The 21,644-nt window shown below is 35.5% G+C and overlaps 1 protein-coding gene across 1 annotated transcript in view; it reads right to left on the bottom strand.

Annotated features, from left to right (window-relative positions):
• Positions 1-21,644, bottom strand: part of Zn72D (Zinc-finger protein 72D) — a 220,494-nt gene that overhangs the window by 55,886 nt on the left and 142,964 nt on the right. The window contains exons 11-14 of the mRNA XM_090371344.1: positions 20,632-20,774; positions 13,759-13,945; positions 6,827-6,984; positions 237-302 (exon numbers count right to left, since the gene is read on the bottom strand). Coding sequence (XP_090227470.1) covers positions 237-302; positions 6,827-6,984; positions 13,759-13,945; positions 20,632-20,774 — 554 coding nt within the window. The remainder of the gene's footprint in view (positions 1-236; positions 303-6,826; positions 6,985-13,758; positions 13,946-20,631; positions 20,775-21,644) is intronic.

The raw sequence follows: 21,644 nt of genomic DNA, 5'->3' as shown, positions 1-21,644 counted from the left end.
AACTGATTAACAGACAATGATCAGGTCCAGAATATTCTTGTTTCTAGTACTCTTCCTTACACACGTAATTCAAATTATGATATCTAGTTGATTTTAAAATGTTACTCGCAATGAGGTTTCTCATTCCCATCAATCAATGAGGAAATTGAAGTCAATTATAATAAAGGAAAAAGCAAAAATAAAAAAAGGAATATTATTAGCCTAATTGGTTTACTAATATTATTGAAACCACTTACCCTTGTTCCTTTACATCTCCCTTAACCTTTTCTTCCTTCTCTTTTTGTTCTTGCTTAGGCATATCGCTAGGGAGAATAATGATAATTTAAATCTATATACATCAAAATGCACCAAACAAAATGCATATTGTGATCACAATAATTTATGGGGAATTACTTCTTATTTAAACCTATGGAATGATAAAGAGCATCCCAAAAATTGAAGCCATCAAAAATCTGTTAATGAATCTAGTGGAATTTCATTGCTAAGTTTATATAATACAGAGAAATCAAATATACACTACTCCAAGTTATGAACATTCAAACAAACCTAACACACAAACATTATAAATACTATAGCTTATAATCTTGATGTGTAGAATAGTACTTGTAGTAGGTTTATACAATAAACTAACTATTAAACTGGAGATGTGCAAATGTATCCCCAATACACAAGGGGGAATCAAATGGTGACACGGGTAATTCCAGGCCTATTAGTTTCACTTCTGTTCCGGGGAAAATAACAGAGTCACTGGTTAAAGAAGCATTACAGGATCATCTCTAGGCAAGACTGCAGTAATAGTTCAGACACAGCATGGGTTTGTTAAGGGGAAGTTTTGGCAGACCAATTTCATTGGATACAATGATGCAGTTACAAAAGAACTGGGGGGGGGGGGGATTTTTTTTTTATATTATAATACTTGGATTTTAAAAAAGCTTTTGATACTGCTACACATGAAAAGACTACTGTACAAGTCGGAGCAGTATGGCATTAATGGAAGTTGCTGCTATGGATGGTTGAGTTGGAGAAGACAATGTTAATCAATGGATACTGCTCTTCATGGAATACAGCAGGTCCCCATTATAACGCAGTTTGCTTTACGCTGTTATTATATTGTAACCCGTATCTGACTATAACGCTGTCACAGATCACTATATAACGCTCTTTTACAGATTGCATTTTTTGGCATATTTAACGAAATCATTTCATTTGATGGAGTCAATAGCTTGCAAATGAATAGCAAAACAGCATTAAAACGTTTCCCTTGAGAAATTTTCCCACGCTCAGTGAAATTTTCTTGCATGCTAATTTAATTGCACTACAGTGACTTGTTACGTAGTTCCGAGATCAACCTTTTAAAAAATGACCAAGTATATTGCTTGTAATATTTGTGTTATATGCATTTATCCGAAGTCTAGTCATCACTCAGTACAGTATTAGACCGTGCGTAACGGACAGTTTACTTGAACATTGTATCGTAATTAACACAACCAACGCATTCACATTTTCGAAGAGTTAATAATGGCCGATAAGAATGAAAAAGCAACGTCTGAGCGCAGTACAAAGACTATAAATGTAAGAAAACGACTGAATTTTAAAATTAAATTAGACATTTTGAAGCGAATCGATTCCAGTCAACGACAAGCGGATGCGTGTCAAATTTAGGACTTGCAAGTTTAACTGTAAGAACAATTATAAAAAAATAAAGAATTAATTTTAGCAGCTGGAAAGATAGCTGTTCCACTGCAAGCAACTAGGACTAGGCCAGCTATTAGGATTGAAATGGAAAAGACCAGCTAATTTTATTGAAGACAATGTCCAATGCAGAATTCAGTTAAGTTAAATATTATAATAGAGAGAGAGAGAAGCCAATATGATGATCTGAAGAAAACTCGCCTAAAAAAAAAAAGTGGAACCATTTAAAATTGGTAAGGGCTGGTCGAATAGATTTAAAATCTAGGGAGAAGCCGCAAGTGCAGATCAAGGAGCCGAAACTTTCAAAAAAGAACTTGTTAAAATTATTGAAAAGGGATATTGTGCGTTATACTTCTCAACAAGTTTATAACATAGATGAAGCAGGACTTTTGTGGAAATGAATGCCTAAAAGAAGTTTCATATTGTAAAAAGCAAAAAACACGCCAGGTTTCAAAGTGGCGAAGGATCGGGTAACTTTATTGTTGGGTGGTAACGCTGCGGGGGATTTAAAATTAATACCCTCTTTTAGTTTATTTAGAAGAGGGCCAAAGTTCAACCCAAAATCGACACATTTTTCATGATTAAATTCATCAATTAAATTAAATTAATTTAGATCAATTGAATTTATGATTTTAATTGGAATTAAGTTTAATTTTGATACGTAAGTATCAACCAGATAATTATATACGTGTGTAATGCAGAATATTTTATATGTAAAAATATTTGAATATTAAATATTTTGACCGACATTTGTGCATCTTTTCACTACCGTTTATTAGTGATTAAGAAATATCCTATGGCACTGACCGCAACTTACAAATACATATGTTACCTTATGGGAATGCGGAACTTGCTTAGCGCTGATTCACTTAGCACTCAGCCGCCTCCGTAGCCAGGTGGGAAGGAGCAGCAGTGCGTAGCACACGCTTCTTGATTAGACCGGGGTTCGAGCCCGTCACCACCAAATACGGAGGATGCGGAAAGGTCAGGGAATGACCACCGCATATCCCGGAGCAATATGGCCTTAGTTGCTAATGCTCCTAAAAACCAAATAACAACAACAACAACTTAGCACTCTGTTTTTCCAGAACGAATTATCAGCGTTAGGCGGGGGTCACCTGTAATGTTACTAGCGGTGTCCCCCAGGGGTCTGTGTTGGGCCCATTATTGTTTTCTGCATTTATCAATGATATTGATGAAGATACATCAGGCTTAACATCCAAGTTTGCCGACAATATGAAGTATTAATGACAGTAAGGATGGTACGCTTCTGCAACATGATCTAGAAAAGTTGGGCAGATGGGCTGAGAGGTGGCAACTAAAATTTAACACTGACAAATGCAAAGTACTGCATATGAGAAGCAGTACTCCCCAGAGTAATGTTGAATGAAAAAGAGCTGAGGGCAATTGTGCAGTCAGATATGAAGTTTTCTGACAGGACAGACAGGCTGTAAGAGTAGCTCACTGAGTCTTCTCAATTATAGGAATTTTGCTACCAGGAATAAGGAGGTGATTAACCCCTTGTATAAGGCAATGGTCAGGCCACACCTTGTGTACTGCATACAGGTCTGGAGCCCTCGTTTTTGGAAAAAAAATGTTGAGCTACTACAATGAGTACAGAGAAAGGCAACGAGATTAGTGAGAAGAACAAAGGGTTGCTGTTACAAAGTTAGGCTTAAGTTCTGCAAGTTTCAGCATCTGGAGACTGGGCACCTACAAGGTGATTTGATTGAAGTGTAGAAGGCCTTGAAGGTTTGAGCAAGCTCAATGGTGATGGGGGTTCTTCCTCAGATTCTGCACCTACAGGAACAAATTTTAAGTTGAGGAAAGACAGTTGTAGAATAGATGTGTGGAATTTGCCTTTAGCCAGCACAGAGCCAGCTACCACAATGATAGATGGAAGAAACTTCCATCTATCATTGTGGAACCTGACGACTTAAATAAATTCAAGGCTGAACTGGACAAAAATTTTGGATTGAATGGATGGGTGAAACAGAACGTGTTGTTTTTTTTGGCAGACGTTATATAATCTTGCTTTATTACATCATATGCCTCTACTAATGCTAAATTTGTAATATAAATCTTCATGATGTAAAATAGTTTTTCCCCTTGAAGTTTAGTTTTTCATAAAAAAAACCACACATTCCTTCCCAAACTAAAGTTTGATACATTTGATATATCAAAATGGTTTATGATCATGCTCTCCAGTTTTCCATGGATAAGACATAATTGAAAGGGTTTGGCAAGAAATATGATATTAACCAGAATTCAAACATTTCATTTTTAATTATGAAATTACTCAAATGAATAACCACTTTTAATACCACAACGTGCAATGTTGTCTCACTATTACAATCATGCAATGAGAAGTGCGCTGCAGTTTTTTGACACACACACACACACACACACACACACACACACACACACACACACACACACACACACACACACACACACACACACACACACCTATTTTAGATTTTATTTGAAGTAGGAAAACAAGTAATAAAAATAGCAAATAAAAAACCTTATTACTGTGAACAGATGATGTTTAAATGTAACACTTATTTTTAATATAATAAATAACGAAAAAATAATTTATACAAAAATGATAGATGACACTGTCCATGTTTGAAATACTGTGGCCCAAAGTACTAGAGACAGAATCTTGCACCCAACTTCCAATGGTAAGAATGAAATTTTCCTGTCTTTTGTGTATTATATTAAAAAACTTTTCAGTACTGATATTTACCAGCAATATTCTAAGATATATTTCAATAAAAGTTGACTTTTTCATTACTAAATTACACGAGTAATTATTCAACGATCAAATTTCTTTCTTGGGTTGAGGAAACCACAGCCTTTTGCTGCACTGGCCAGAGTGAGGGGGGAGAAGATACAAATTATTTGCTTCCCTCTTCACAAGTAACACCCAGTTGACCTTTGAATTTATTTAAACTACTGGCTTCAACTATCTGCAATGGCAACCTGTTCCAACAATCAACAACTCACTGGTTAAAAGAATACTTCCCCTGAAATTTGAATGTAAGCCCCCTAGTTCTGGAATTCTTTATAAAAGTGAAAATTCTGCCTTAATTCATTTTACTAACCAGTCTCAGAGCCCTTTAAACTTCAATCAGGTTACCTCTGATTTCTGGTTGCCAAGCTCTGTATCCAGCATAATGAGTTTTTTTCTTGTATATTTACCCCTCTGCCGATCTCGCCATGCAAGTTTCCAGTCTTTGGATCCTCTTGAGAGGGTCCAAAGGCCCCAATTTTGAATACTGTGTTCAAGTATGGATATCTCCTTTGAAAAAAGACATTTACCTTCTTCTCGTATATTTACCCTTTTGCCGATCTTGCCATGTGGGTAATCAGAGTGCATTGTCCTAGCACTACCAAATACCCGCTGAATGCATACTAACGAATCAAAAATTCTTTTATATATATATACTAAAATTATTTTGTAGTTCCACCAAAATTCTCCTGAAATGCCTCTGCAGCCTATGTAAACCATGGGCTAAGCAAGTAACATGGATCAGATTTGACCCATGTTACTTGCTTTTATATTAATATATACAGTTCCTATCCAAATCTTACAGTATGGATAGGAACAATGTAATGTCCTTTCCCAATTATAAGGTGTTGGTATTACATATCTTGATGGCTTGTAAATATATGACACTGCTAACAGCCTTCACCATCCAAAGTTGATCATTGGTGATGTCATGAAATGGACGTATGACAGTACCACCACCACCACCATCAAGCAATGAACAGGAATTCACAAACAGAAGGTACTCCTAAGGGTAGTATGATTAACTCATTAGACACTCCTGCAAAACATCAACCAGGAGTTTAGAATTGCCGGCTATATAAACCGACTACATAAGGAGTTCCTTGGAATCAGGTTTAGTGCGAGTGCAAAGGTGAATGAATCAATGTCAATTAGCAGTCTCACATTTATTGCAGTGCAATAAATGCTGTAATTGATCCCTAGAGAAGCATAAATTGATTCCATGCAGTAACATATCTTGTTGTCCCCCTATGATTAGATAAGTAAATGTGAATGTAAAAAATACCCGAAATACTGCTAGAGTCCATTTTACCAACAATAGTTGGAAGAGGGAATATGGTGTGATGCTGTTTTTTCACATTTAACGTAGGATCTTTTGGGGTTGTGCAGGAGACCAAAACCCTATCACCTATGTATTTTGGAAAATTCCAAGCTTGCCATGTTGTGGCAGTATTTTTGTACAGTATGTTTGTTTCAATAAAAAATTCCCTGGGTTATACCACTGGAGCTGCTCAAGAATGGTTCACCTACATGAATGTTCAAAAAGCTGGAATTGTCAGCACAGAATTCCAATTTGAGCCCTATGGGATGAAGTGGAATTTCATGTGAGAGTCTGGCCAATGCACCCCCCCCCCCCCATCCACTGGTATTTCAAGTGGTTACTGTTTTGCAGAATTTTGGACATAGCTGCAACAATCTATTGTTCAGTGGTGGAATGCCTATCCACAAGGGTGGGTATGTTGTCAACAGTGGCCAAAAGGTTTGTACAACATGGTTTTGATGTGAGTGATAATGACATCTATGTGAAATAAGAGTCCATATACTTTTTTGGAGTATAGTTTGTGCAAAGCAGTAACTTAACTCATACCTGGCTGCACAGCTGGATTTGAAATTAACTTAAAATAAGGTGTTTGTATCTATTGGTCATTTTTTACCAATAGACTTACACAAACTGAAATTCACTAGAATGCACAATCAATTGTTGATGAAATCAAGCAAACGATTTTTAATGAATTTATGATTAACTATTGTTATTCAATTTTTTTTTTTTTTATTATTTCTTAAAAAAAAAAAAATAAAAAAATAAAAACAAAACAAAACTATTTTTGACAATAATTTCATTGTAATTTTGGGAAACCAAGTCAAAATAACAATGAATATTTAAAGGCTTTTATATTCAAAAGTTTTCACTTTTACTAATTTTCAAAACATTGTTTACTTCACAGAGCCAGCTACCACAAGATAATTCAAAGCCTGTCCATTATCTTCACTCATTACAGGCAGGGTTAAAAAAATTAAGTATCAAATATTTCTTTTGAATTTAAGAAGTAAACTTACCTTTCAGTCAAAAAATCAGAAACTAGTTTCAAAGCCTTTTCTGTGTTTGTAATGATCTTCTGAACAGCATTCAGTTCCTCCTCTTTTGGATAAATCTGAGTGTGCTTTGCTACTACATGGCGGTCATCTACTGAATCTGGGCGCCGCATATTATGCCCCTTCATTTGAGAAAAATAATAAATATATATATAAAAAAAAAATAATAGCAATAATGCTACAATAAATGCCATAATTATAAAGCAATTATGGTACAAATAAAAGGTAGCTATCCAATTACCCACATCCACAAAATAATTTAACTTTGGTTCCACTGTGCAGATCTTTTGCAGTAGTAACAATAATTACTGCAGCAAAAAATTCAATTCCCCGATCTCAATCATTCTCAGCGTGTTATTCAATTTCAATATTAAACACCTTAAATATTTAATTCTTTTTAATGCACTCCAGAATATTTTTAGCATTCAGATGTACTCGCACCCTGTAGAGAAAGAAGCTGTTACTTCAGTTCGTGTGTGAGAGAGAGAGGGGGGGGGGGGGTGGAATACTATATTGCAGTAATGACAATGTGGAATTTATTTAAAGATTTAACTACTCCTGAGGATAAAGGAAAAGGATTTGCTTTTCCAAAGATAATAAAAATTATCTTACTTTTTAAATTCTTTTTAAGTGGAAACAGCTGTCATGAACTACTAAATGGGAAGTGTTCATGGAAGTAACTGTATAACCTACTAAACTTTTCTTACCAAGTAAGAGATATGTTCAAGCTTCATGCTGAGCCTGATGACACTAGTAGCAGAAAATAAAAATGCATGGGATGATTATAAACTATTAGGAAACACAGAAACCGGCGGTAAGTATAAACTAATCTGCGATTAAGTCAATAAAGAAATCAAACAGGCTAAGATAGGTTACAAGAAGTCTCTCATAAGAATTCCAAGAAAAGTAACAAATTCTTTGCTTATGTTTACAGTGGAAGGAAAGGGATGAATCATATTGGTCCGCTATATGTAAATGGCATTACAATATATGCAATAGTGCAATCCTATTCAGATTGCTGACAAATGAATAAATATTTTCCATCATTCTTGCATGAAGAAGTTTTTAGGGATGGGAATACTTTTTGATAGATGAGAAGAAAGCGGAAGAGAAATTGTTGAAACTAAAGAGAAATTGTTGAAACTAAAACTAAATAACACAAGGAGCTGATGCACTTCATATAATTATACTGAAAGATGCAGCAAAAGAGTTAAGCAAACTGTTAGACAGAGGAAGTTCCTATAGATTGGAGAGGTGCCAAAGTTGCCTCTATTTAGAAAGGGAGATAAAACATGAAATGAGTAATTAGAGACCTGTAATCTACATCTCTGTGCCAAGGAAAATAATGAATCCAGTGGTTAAAGAAGAAATGCAAAATTATCGTGACAGACAGTTATCTGACCATCACAGCATCTCTTTGTTAAAGGGAGAATTGTGTACAATTAATCCAATTAAAACTAGAAGCCAAAAATAATTTTTTATATCGTACACTCGAATTTCAGTAAACCGTGTGATATTGTTCCACAGAATGACTACTGTACATATTGGAACTGTAGCATCGGGTGCAAGTTACCGCTAATGATAAAGGGATGGTTTTGCATGACAGGAAACATTATTAATAAACGTTGGGCATTAATAACAAACTAATGTTAAAATGCAGTCACGTTGGGATCCTTATTGTTTTTTATATTTATTATCGATAATGATGAAACCACATCATGCTTAGTTCTGTGTTTACTGACAATACAAAAGTGGGCAACAGCAGTAGGCACGGTATAGCATTAGTTAGGCTATGATGCTCAGAATACACTCTGGTGCCAATCAATTTTTTTAAAGTTCATTAAATCCGTGTTTGTAAAATCTGGGGTAGTGAGTGTGTGAGTGAGCGAGTGTGTTTTATAGATAAGCAGAAGTGGGCCATACATAATTTTGAAATTTTGTGCACTTTGGCTCAAGCACTGGTATCCTCCAATGAAGAATTTAAAAAGTCATACACTGTCATAAATTGTGACCTAAATAAATTGAGTAGATGGGCTGAAAAGTGGAAATTGGGCTAAAATACAAAATACTGCATTTGGATAAAAGAAATCCTAGAGCACACTATTTGAGTAGTATTGAAATCAAGGAAGTTGATATGGGAAAGGATCTACTGGTCAATGTATTCAATGTACAGTCGACAGGACATTCTAGCTAGAATCTAAGAAGTTTCTATCTGTGGCATACAGGAATTTTTCCAGCATGATTAAAGAGATAACTAGCTGCGCCTGGCATAACATGCCATCAGCACTTATTTTTAGTTTTATCTTGATCTAGATCCATCTTGATAGTTTTGTTGCATGTACTCTGAACTGCATTGGAAAGTTGAAGGCTTTCCTGCTCTCAAGTTTTGGTTTGAGCTCTTGCTTCTACTGCATCCAATAGTCCATGGTACATTTCCACTCGGAGATCTTTCTGATTATGGCGTAAATAGTTTAATCCAGATCATTCAGCCTTCACATTGGCTTCTACAATGTATTGCTGAAATAACTTCCTACTGCTACAAATTAAGTTAAAACCAGGTCTGGACACAAGTCTGTATGTAACTGTATGTAAATGCAAAGGATGTAACTGTGTTACTCTAATATGTTTTGCAGTTCTCCCTCTTCTGTGTGTTGTAGTTCCTCGTGCCAACCACCCTCTCTGCACAGGAATAGCAATGGATACACCATAGTCTCCATTCTTGTTTAGTGGCAATATAATTCTACAGTAGTCACCCGTGTGATATATCCTCCTCTAGTCGTGAAGTTCCCTGAGGAGCTGTTGTGGCCACCAACAAATTCCTCTAACTGCATCGATCATGTGCTATTCGATTTTTTAAGGAGCATTAGCAACTAAGGCCATATTACTCCATGTGCTATACGAGCAGCATCGCAAAATGTCACACCCAAAAGTTCACTGATCCCATCCTTCCACCTAGTTGCAGGTCTTCCTTTAACAGCAGTTTTTGGAGTTGGTTTTGTTATGGTTTCTGTGGCATTAGATAATGTGGTGGTATGCAATTGCCTACCACATGGCTGATTTTGAAAGGGGCTGGCTTTAATCATAGGAAGAGTCATCATGCATCCCAAGAGATGCTCTTGAAGAGGAAAAGTGACTATAACAGAACAGCGTTAGTGCAGAAGGCTGATTACAACTGTTTTTTGCCTGGTTTCCAGAGGTCGTCTATGTATATAAACGGATATATATTATTCATTAGATTCGCACAAGTAATTATTACATCTTCAGTCAATGAATTTATTTGCAAGGTGATGCTATTATCCCTCTTTCTTCTTCGATGTCTAGTTAATGTCCAATATTTCCAATTAATTATGTCCAATATATCTTAAAATAATTTTCTCCCAAACTATAAAGCATGCAACATTTCCTTACCACAAACATATTTTCATGCTGATTCGCATAGTCTTAACCTCCCAGTGAATACATTTCCTACGTTTTAAAATATTTGTTCCTGTTTTTTGCAGGCGATTCCGTCTTCTCCAACAAATATTGCAGCAATCTCAGTTTTGGATGTAGATGCATTATATCGTCTCTTATGTAATTCTGGGTCTTCTATAAATACCATGCGCACATTCATTGTTTGGTTTCTTGGGTTATTTGATGCATTTGTTTATATGGCTCAGCAAATGGTTCAACTTGTCACAGCATCTCATCCAATTGTTGCATTACTTCGGCCACACCCCCTTGGTTTGATTGTTTTTCAAGCGGTCTTGTTGTTGCTTCAGCAGAATCAAAAATATAAAGTTGTCCATATCTTCGCTTATTTGCCTCGTTTGGATATAGAGGTGAGACCAAATGGTAAATCTTGCCATGTATTCTTTAAAAAAAAAAACAGTATGGACCATTTCCAGGCAGCGATTTAGTCTCTGTGCCCACTGATGTGAATGCCAATACTGAGTTGTACTCTTATATCCTCTCTGTAGTTATCTGCTTTACGTGTATCCCCTGTAACTAGCTCTCGTAATAGAATAGGTATCTTAGACAGTGGGTCGAGCGAAACCTTTGCATTGTGATAGGCATTTAGTGTATTTATTCAATGTCTTTAACTTGTGTCCCCAATATCTTGCATTACAATACTCACTGTTGTAACACATTTCCTATGTCATGCTCTTCCACATTAGTTACAGCTTGTTGCTTATTCGCACCCGGTACTTCTATTTTATTAGTCCTGTGGCCCATCTTCTCTTTCTTCAATGCTTTCTGTCCTTTTTTGTAGTCTTAGAGACTTGTTTGGTCTCTTAGTCTATTAGAACTCGCCTCTAACATTTCATTAGCATTTCTTCTACGTTTTCTCAAAGTTCTTACATGCTGTTAAGCCATTTTTATCCTTCTTAAAACTTAAATTGATTAAATTAATAAGTTGTTCAGCTTTTTCTAAGTAATACGGAATGGTTTAATAAAATTGAAGACAGATAAAATAACTGCTACCTTTCAGGCATAGGTTGCTTTTCTTCAGTCGAAAAAAGTTAGTACAAAAATTAATAAAGAATGCCTGGTATGGTGGTCAAGCGAGGTGAACCGCATGAACAGGTGCTGGCATCAATTAGCAGTTGGAAATTTTGGGCAGCATACCTAAGCGTGTATTAGGTATGCTGCCCAAACCCCTGCGAATAGCAATTACGTTCCAAAGTATGAAATATATAAGAAAAACTAGTCTGATGTATTATATGTACCTTCACAATATGACTATGTACATAGTGAAATGCAAGCTTAAGGCATCGAAATGAAAATAAGAAACAATTTAATATTAAATGTAATATTTATTAGAATATTTCAAACAAATCTTTCAATCTAGCGCCTTTGCTATAGCTAAAAAACTTATCCCGCCAGTTCTATCACCAGTTTCGCTAAAGTGTTGATAAAGGTGTTTTGCCTTTTCATGAATGATGAGTGAACTTAAGGGAATTTTATTTTGAATTTGGGTCTTCTATCAACAGATTTAAAGCCGTTTCCATTTTTTTCTAATTTAACATCACGAGTTACAGAGCAAATTTTTGAAGCAATTAGCTTGTTTTCACAGACACTACGGCAGATTTTTTCCTTCTGATTTCTTGATTGATCATACTGTTGACTTATTGATTTTATAATGTTTTGCCACTTTTACCATTAGAAATTTTGTCTAATAACGGAATTTTACTCGCTAATGTCATCATCTTCTTTGATCTTTTCACAATTCCCTTGTTATAAGTAGCCATATTTTTGTAGGGGTTAGAAAAGAATTTGTCCACAATAGTCACTTTCTTCCGTTAACACACTCGAAAAAGTCTGTTTACACTCACACACTGCAAAATGGTAGATTTTTCACTTTGATAAGCATATCAATTTATAAATTGATAAATTTATTCAATTTATAAGCATATAAATTAAAAGCAAACGACGAAACCTTCCACGACAAGCGCTTAGCACATACTGAACAAGGATTAGCGAGAAACATCCATGCTCGCAATTTTGTCACCCCTCTCCCCCCACCCACTGAGTGCTGTTTTGACCGGGAAAGATGATTTTAGCCATGCCCATGTTTTTTTATGGCGGAAAATGTTCACGGCGATTTAAAAGTCGCCGTGAAAATTTTAAAATTGTTGTATAATGCATTAGTAAGGCTACATCTTCATACATGTTTGGCAACCTCATTAGTGGAAGGCCACAGATTTGTTGGAAGATGTGCAGAGATGAAACAAACAAGATTAGATCACATGGGGGATGGTGCACAAACATTGTTGTTATTTGGTTTTTAGGAGCATTAGCAACTAAGGCCATATTGCTCTGGGAATATGCGGTGGTCATTCCCTGACCTTTTCGCATCCTCCATGTTTGGTGGTGACAGGCTCGAACCCCGGTCTAATCAAGAAGGTGTGTGCTACGCACTGCTGCTCCTTCCCACCTGGCTACGGAGCCGCCTGCACAAAAGTAAATTGCAGCATATGAAAACAGGATAACTGCAAGGAGACCTGAATGAAGTGTTTATTAAGACTATAAATGGATTGAGTGAACTGACTGCTGATGTCATTCTTACTCTTTCTCAGATTGCACATATAAGGGAGCATAAATTAAATTTGGAAAGCGATGGTTAGAGGATAGGTATGATTAGTCCTATGGCGTTTGGCAACCTCATTTTTGAAAGGCCACAAATTTGTTGGAAGAGTGCAGAGATGGAACAAACAAGATTAAATCACATGAGGATGGGGCACAAAGTGCCCCATCCTTATAAAATCATTATCAAATTAGATAGAAATCCATCCACAACAGTAAATGGAAGCTTTTCTGGGATTTTGAGATTTTTGTGTAATAGGTCAAATAAATTTAGAGGGGATCAGATAAATTAGAAAGGAAGGATGGACAAATGAACTAAGCAGTGACCCACAGCTGATGCTGTAAAGCTTGCTTTGCAGCATCATTTTGCCTTCAAGTACTAATAGCAGAAACAAAAAATCATTATCAGATTAGACAGAAATCCAGAGTCTACAAAAGGGATAGTTGGAATAAAGAAGTGACACTCTCAGGTCACACACACACACGCACGGTAGCTAAATCGATTGGATAATTCGATAAACTAAATGCTTAAGTAATCCTTAATATTTCTCATATCACAACAAATGATCCACGAATGAATGAAAGTATTTACATTATGCCACATTAGGATCAAATTAGATCATAGTTTTACTAAGCTTGCTTGGAAATGGATATTCTGAATTATCTTTAGAAAAGCTGTTAGTATGATCTAGTTCAAAAAAAACTAAAAAAAAAATCAATTTTTCAATTGATAATTTTTTTTTTTTTTTTTTTTAACTAGATGTATCAGAAATTTAAATTTCATACATACATAAATGTGCATTCACATTACTTATAGATAGAAAACTTACCATCGGAGGACCTACAGGACCTGGACCCACTGGCATCATATATGGCCGAGGGGGAGGAGGTGGCGGTGGTAAAGGAGCAGCCATACGCATATCACGACCATAGCGCCGATGCCATTCATAATACTCTAACTCTTCTTCATATCTTCTCCGTTCTTCCCAGTACATTCTTTCTTCTTCCTCCATCATTCTTAAAAAATTTATCCCAGTTAATAAATAAATAGATTAAATAAACAAAAGTTATCTTAAACACAGTTACATTTTAATACAGGGTTACTCAAAACAAAAGTAAAGTTTCAAGGGGGGGGGGGGGTATTGGAATATGCATAGAATGACAGCATCACTGAAAGGTTCCTATAAACAATTACAGGCCCACAAAAGGACATAATCTTGCTTCTTACAAAGGATCCAAACTATATCCAAAATTCAAAGATGTCATATTTCTGACTTTCTCTTCAATGGTGTAAAAGACCATGGATTTTTGGTGCAGGATGATGGATACAATACAGGACTATCTTCATTGGAATGGTTATCCGTAATAGATGACAGCATGGAATCAAGAAAGGGAAAATCTTGCCTGACTAAGCTGCCTATTACAGTAAAATCTCGTTGATACAAATTACTCTTTTGTATGAAGCAAATACCATTCCCCTGCGAAAGGATACACTTTTCTATGTAAATATTTGTTTATTACAAAATTCGGTATGTATTACAAAGTTCTTTTTCACCCTGTGAGAATTAAATATTTTGTATTAATAAAATAAATGAAATAAATCATTTTGTATTAATACAAATCTTGGCAGAGCAATCCAATTACTGCCCCCAGCCACCTGGCTCCCTACTTCTCGAAGGACGGCACTGAATCATTAGAAATTAGTTTTGTGTAAACAGAAGCCGTTTATGGTAGCTACGTCAAATGCACTCTGAAAAACATCTTTCTCAAGGATGAGTTGTTAAATTAACAAAAGAATAAAACATTTTTCTAAGTTGTTTACATGCACTCCCTCGCTCTCTTAATAAGTTCAGTTGCAATTGTTAACCCAGTTCAAAACACTTTTGCTATCGTATACAGCAATCTATTTTTTTTTAATTATTATTTTGCTATTTTATCTTAGCTGATGTCTTTTTCAGAACTTTCATCTTTAAATTAATTTAAAATTTGTTTATATTAAATCTTATCTAGCAGCATTATGGCAACAAAATGTAGATGGACAGAATTAAGCCTGGAAATTAAACTAAAAATTATATGAGGCTGATAGAATGGAAAGAAGCAAAATGGACGTTACAAAGGAATTCAACATCCCTTTACCTACTTTATCTACAATACTGAAAAACCGAAAAAGACTTAGTGCGTGACACTGGAGCAGCAAATTCATGTGCAAAACACGAGCTTGAAACAAAACTTGTGTGGTACCAACAAATGCGTGGATCTAATTTGTCAATATCGGGTCCGATTTTGCAAGAAAAGGAAAATTATCTAGCTCAGCAACATGGGATTAGTGACTTCAAATGCAGCAGTGGCTGGCTCCAAAGATTTAAAGACAAAAATAACTTGGTTTTGCAAAATGTTTGTGGTGAGTCTGGATTAGTCGACAGATAAAAGGCTACAGACTTGTTGTGTTCTGTACGGTCCATCCTTGAAAAATGAGGCAAAGGATATTTTTAATCTTGACGAGACAGGTTTATTTTATAATTTGCTGCCAAACAAAACATTTGCTGTTTGAGGAGTCTTGTCATGATGGAAAATTAAGTAAACAAAGCCTCACTCTTCTCTGTTATGCTGCAGTTCAGATGGCAGTACAAAACGACACCCACTTATGATTTTTCAAGTTTTCCAAGCCAAGATGTTTTAAAGCAGTTAACCAATTTCCCTGTGATTATGAGGCCAACAGAAGTGCTTGGCTTATGGTCAAAATTTTTCAGTCTTAGTTATCAAAATTGGACAGAAGAATGTCTTCAGAAAAAAGGAACATTTTGATGATTCTAGACCAGGGCTTTTTTTTTTTTTTTTGTGATGGTACACAACGGTACGGCATACCTGCACCTTTTTTATAGCATGCCAGCACGGGTGACACACCTGGCACACAGTCGGTGTCAGCACCCGAATCTCGACCCAAACTTCATTATGAAATTATTTTTACTTTTTTTTTTTTTTACTTGCTACTTATAGTATTTTTACATTTTACTTGTTATTTTTTATTTATTAAATAAGACTCAACTTTGACTTATTTTTAATATACTTGTATAATAAATTTATGCTTAATAAAATGTGTGTTAATAAAATTAATGGTCGAGATTCAGTATCGGATATAGCGTACCAACTGCTAGCGATACGGCCGTGATTGACGGGTGCTGACTCCGCCCAGTGTCACGTGATCCTTAACAGATGGAAGCAACTGGCATGGCAACACCCACTGCGTGCCAGCCATGTCGGCACAGAATTTTTCTTGATAGCAAAGAGTGAGTACCAGCACCTATTTTTTTTTTTTTTTTACAAAAAATATCACTGTTCTAGACCATTGTACAGCACATTCTGCCAAGACACAATGTCGACAAACATACGGCTGTTATTTTTATCCCCCAAATACCACCAGTTTAATGCAACCACCAGATCAGGCATTATTTATAACCTCAAGACAGTACATAGAGCCCGCCTGATAAGGTACTTGATCCGCAACATAGGAGGGAACAATTTGCAGCTAAATTAGAATGTCTTGGATGCTATCCATTATCCTGTTAATTGCTTCGGAAAGTATTACATCAAATGTAATAATCAACTGCTTCAGAAAGAGTGGCTTTGGAGAGAACATCGTTGAAAAACATGGTACAGCAGACGAATGTGATAGCAACAGTGAGGAATGGAGGAATTTGAAGGAGCATATGGATTTTGTTGCTGAATTTGAAGAGTTTGAAGGCAGATGATGAAGTTGCTACCACTGCAATACCAACACCAAAAGAGCTGCTGGGTACCAAACAAAACAATGATGTTTTTGTTACAAGTGACAGTGAAAAAGTGTGCACACTGCCATCTAAAAAAGATGCCCAAAATGTATTGAGCATAATAGAAAATGTGTTCGCCTGAAGTATAGTTGATAAAGAAACAACTATTGCATTTGATAATGTCTGTGCTGTAATTAAAAATGCATACAGGACAAAAGCTGAGCAAACAACATAGGATTCTTTCTTTAAATTAGACTAATTTATTAAAAAGTTAATGGTTTGTATATCTCCCTTTATATTAAGATTGTAATTCTTTTTACTGTGATACTAAAATATTGCATATAACAAAGTATATACTGTACAACATTTTCATTTATACTGCTTTTCTCTTAGTTTATCTTACAAATAAAATCTTTAAAAAAAAAAAATGTTATTTCTATTACTGTATTGTTAGATAAGACTTTTGTTTTTATTTCATTTTATTTTTATTAATTTATTTATGATATTATTATTCTTAAATATACAGCATGTACCAAAAAAAAGAGGTAAAATTGACTTTTGGGGGACCTCGTTACTACAAAACATGGGGGGGGGGAATTTTTAGGTCCCTTAAACTTTGTATTAATGAGGTTCCACTGTATAATGAAGTTATAAAATAGTTGGAAGCATGAAACAATTTTGACATTACGTGCTGTAGTTTCAGTGAAGCCTTTAATACAATTCCCCACAAAAGACTAATATGAGGGGGTATGAAAAAGTTTGTACCCTTACCATTAAATAATAGCCCTAGAAAGGTGAAACTTCACAGGAACTTCTAAACCTTTTCTATGTACTCTCCATGTACAGTGACACATTTCTCCCATCTATGGATCAGTTGTTTAATGCCTTGATCATAGAAGTCCAAAAAATAGTTTCTTCATTTCTTGAAACAAAAAGTCTGTCTGTGCTAGGTCAGGAGAATAGGGTGGGTGCCACAGTAGTTCGAAGCTACACTGGGCAACAAAAGTTGGTGGTGGCAACGGCCGTGTGAGTAGGGCTTACAATATCAAGATCCCAATCATTTTTTTTCTGGTATTGAGGCAAAAATACTGATTTTTCACTACCAATTTAAAAAATAATTATCCATGATTTATTCACATAAAGGTTATAAAGTCGACAACAATAAATCATTAATATTGCTGAATTTGCAAATGAGGGATTGTTATACACAATACAAATACAATGGTAACCTAAAAACGTCATGAAACTGTAAGACAAAATCTTACAAATATATTTCTCTTAGTAAGTATAGTGTGTGTGGAAGTAAAGCACCTAAGGAATAACGAAAACATCATTACAGAAATATTTCCATTAGCGGCAGTAGGCCTGGTAGTGCAAAAATTAAAAGCTTCTGAATAATAGTTTAATCCCTCTATTACAATGCAACTTGAGGATGCGACACAATGCATTTTGGGAAAGGGTGTCAGTATGGAGCAGTTCAAAGGTATTGTGAACAGGTGATCTCGAGGTAAAAGATGAAAGCGTTTCGTTGTGTGGGGGAAATATTCTGTTTTTCCCAACAAAGGAAGAAGAATTAGTTTAAAGAATAGCACCGTGATTGGGCCAGCTTTAAATTAGATAGGAGGAGATACGTAAATGCATGCAAACCCCTGTGGGGTTTGCACATAAGCTTGCATATAAAATAGTACAAGGGACGATTGTAACTTGCAATCAATTCAATAAATAAATAAGGTTCTCACACCAAAAGTGGGGTTTGTGGTTGTTGTTCAGAGGGGTTGCAGACTTCCAGTGGTAGTTCTGGGAGTGTCCAGCTATATAGTGAAGGTGTCCGCCAGGCATGTTCCAGTGCTAGAAGTTAATCTGGAAGTTGAATAACAAGTCTGTCAGATAGCACCCTGGCTTCTACTACTGCTGTGGTAATTTCCTTCGGTATTAACAGAGAACTGTTTGTTTGTTTGTTGGTGTTGTTTTTTTTTTTTTTTTTGTTTTTTAGGAGCACTAGCAACTAAGGTCATATTGCTCGGGGATATGCGGTGGTCAGTGCATCGTCGGATAGAAGACTGACACCTTTAGTTAACACAACGCCTTTTCACCTTCAATGCATTGCTTAAACTTTTCAAAAGATTTGTGGTACTCTCCGGTAAGTGTGGAACCACAAGATAGGTAATCTTGTCAGGATAACCAATTTTCTGTCCTAAAACACAGACAACATCACCTTCTTCACAGATGGAGTGGTCTTTGCCATTTTGGGAGGAGGTACGCTTCCACTGCTTTGATATGTCTTTAGTCTCTGGATCATACTGGTACACCCAGCATTCATCACCAACTGATTAAAAAAAGTTAACAAACCCAAAAGTTGGTGAGAACATTGCAATCAATATTGCTTCATTGCATTCACATTCAACATAAGAAATTTCTCATTTTTAATTGCATTAAATTGAGTTTTATTGTGTTAGATTGATTTTTAATTTATTTGTTACTCTAATGTAAGTTTTTCAATTTTTTTTTTTCATTTTTAATTTCTGGAGAGTATTATACATACTATATTGAGGTAAATTTCTCATGAGATATATATATATATATACAAGACTGCAGTAATAATTCAGACACAGCATAGGTTTGTCAAGTGAAAGTCTTGTGTGACAAATTTGAATGAATACTCTGATGTGGTTACAAAGGAACTGGATGCAAAATATAATTTTGATATCATACAATTGGATTTCAGGAAAGCTTCTGATACTCATGCACATGGAAGCCTACTATACAAATTGAAGCGTGGTATTAAGGGCAAGTTACTAAATGGATACTGCTATTCGTGGAATCCCCCAGGGTTCGGTGTTTGCCCCACTGTTCTGTTGTATATTTATCAATGATGTATTGATGAAGGTATATCAGGCTCCAAGTACGCAGATGATATGAAGGTTGGCAGGGTTGTTAATGACAGTAATGGCAGAGTGCTACTGAAACAAGATCTAGAAAAGTTGGGCAGATGGGCTCAGAAGTGACACCTGAAGTTTAACATTGACAAATGCAAAGTACTGCCTAGAAATAACCCCAGAAAAACGTACAAACTGGTGGTACTACACTCAGAGTGGTAGAAAGTGAAAAAGACCTCGAGGTAACTGTGCAGTCAGATTTTCTGAGCAGTACAGACAGGCTGCTAGAGCAGGTAATGGGATCCTGTCTCCTGTCAATGATATACAGGAATTTTGTACAGGTCTGGAGGCCTTATTTTAAGAGGATGTAGAGTTGTTAGAATGAGTACAGAGAAGGGCAATGAAGGGGTCCTATTACCAAGAAAGGCTTGGGTTCTGCAAATTGCAGCATCTGGACTCTACGCACCTGTGGGGTGATCTGATTGAGGTGCATAAGGCTTGAATGGGTTGAGCAGACTCAATGCTGATGGGATTCTTCCTCTTGCTCAGATTACGAACTTGAGGGAGCATAAATTCAAATTGAAGAAAGACAGTTGAAGGAGAGATGTGTGGGAAATTTGTCTTTAACCAGGAGGTAGTTGACTGCCAGAACAAACTTCCATCTGTCATTGTCAAAGTTGATAGCTTAAATAAATTCAAGGAAGAACTGGACAAATGTTAAGAGCAAATGGATGTCTGAAATAGGATTTTTTTTTTTTTGGCTGATGCTGGATAAGCTTGCTTGCATCACATGCCTCTAATGCTAAATTAAAATTAAAACCAAAAACTCTTTAAAGCCGAATTTTGTTAACTCTACACTCAAAGTTAGTGATTTCACTCCCTCATGATGAATATCATTAACTATATTAGTGAACTATCATTAAGAAATTCAAGTTCCCCTGCAAATGAAAATACAGTACTTTCATACTGTGCCTAACTTCAAATATTGCTGCCCACATTTTACAGTGATTGACATAGCAATACAATTTCAAACTAGATATTTTTTTAAAAAAAAAACCACCTCATTTCTTCTCTCCAGCGTTCCTCTTCCCTGCGCTTCCAATATTCTTCCATAATTTGCTGTCGTCTCAGACGCTCCTCTTGCAGTTTCCTTTGTCGTAAACTAGGCTTGATATCCACAACCAGATCGGGATTAACTTTTTTCTAAAAAAAAAAGTCAATAGTTCCATGAAAAAAAAAAAAAAAAAACACCTTTTAACACTACTTCCTCCATATTAGTGGAAGAATGCTACCACACCCAAAATTCTTATCAGAATAACATTGAACTGCCATACTGATAATGTTAGAAAATTAAATCCCGCAACTATGGAACTTGCTAGATTTTTAAAACATAATATGCATATTCCTGATGCATAATCAGTTATCAAATAATGATTGTGTGATATTTTGACAATGGCAAACAATATTATCACTATGGCATTGCTGTAAACTTGACTTTCGTGAAATTTGATATCATATAAATGTAAGCACAATGAAATCAAAATTTTGACAAAAAAAAAAAAATAAAATAAATAAATAAATAATAAATAAATTAATTAAAGCTCTTGCTAAACTATAAATTAAATTTTACAGACAAAATACACAATTTATATCACATATACAGCTAAAGGATTGTTTTCTCATTAGCATATGCTTTTAAACATTAGTCTACTTAGTACTTTGCTGACTATAATTTATGTTTGGATGGTCTTAGTCATTAACTGATTATGACTTTTTGCAAGGAAGATACTTTTTCAGTCTTTGCCTGCTTTAGAAGGATGATTGACGAGAAAGAAAAAGCTTTGTTCATGATAATGGCCTGCTATCTAGACTTGGCTCTCAAAAGCATTTTCAAAGCTTCACCAGAAAATACCATTTTCTTTATTGTCAATGATACTGGGGGAAAATATTTTGCATTTTGATCTCCGTGTTTTTTTTTTTTTTTTTTTTAACTCTAGCGTCATTTAAACTGCATGGATAACGCAAATTTCAAATTCTACTACCTTCAATAATACGGCTTAGAGGGGAACAGGT

Source organism: Mastigoproctus giganteus, chromosome 1, assembly GCF_048544385.1.
Source record: "Mastigoproctus giganteus isolate SK-2022 chromosome 1, ASM4854438v1, whole genome shotgun sequence".
In the NCBI taxonomy this organism is placed as follows: Eukaryota; Metazoa; Arthropoda; class Arachnida; order Uropygi; family Thelyphonidae; genus Mastigoproctus; species Mastigoproctus giganteus.
Note: the sequence above shows the minus strand (reverse complement) of the source record. Positions and strands in the feature narration are given on the sequence as shown.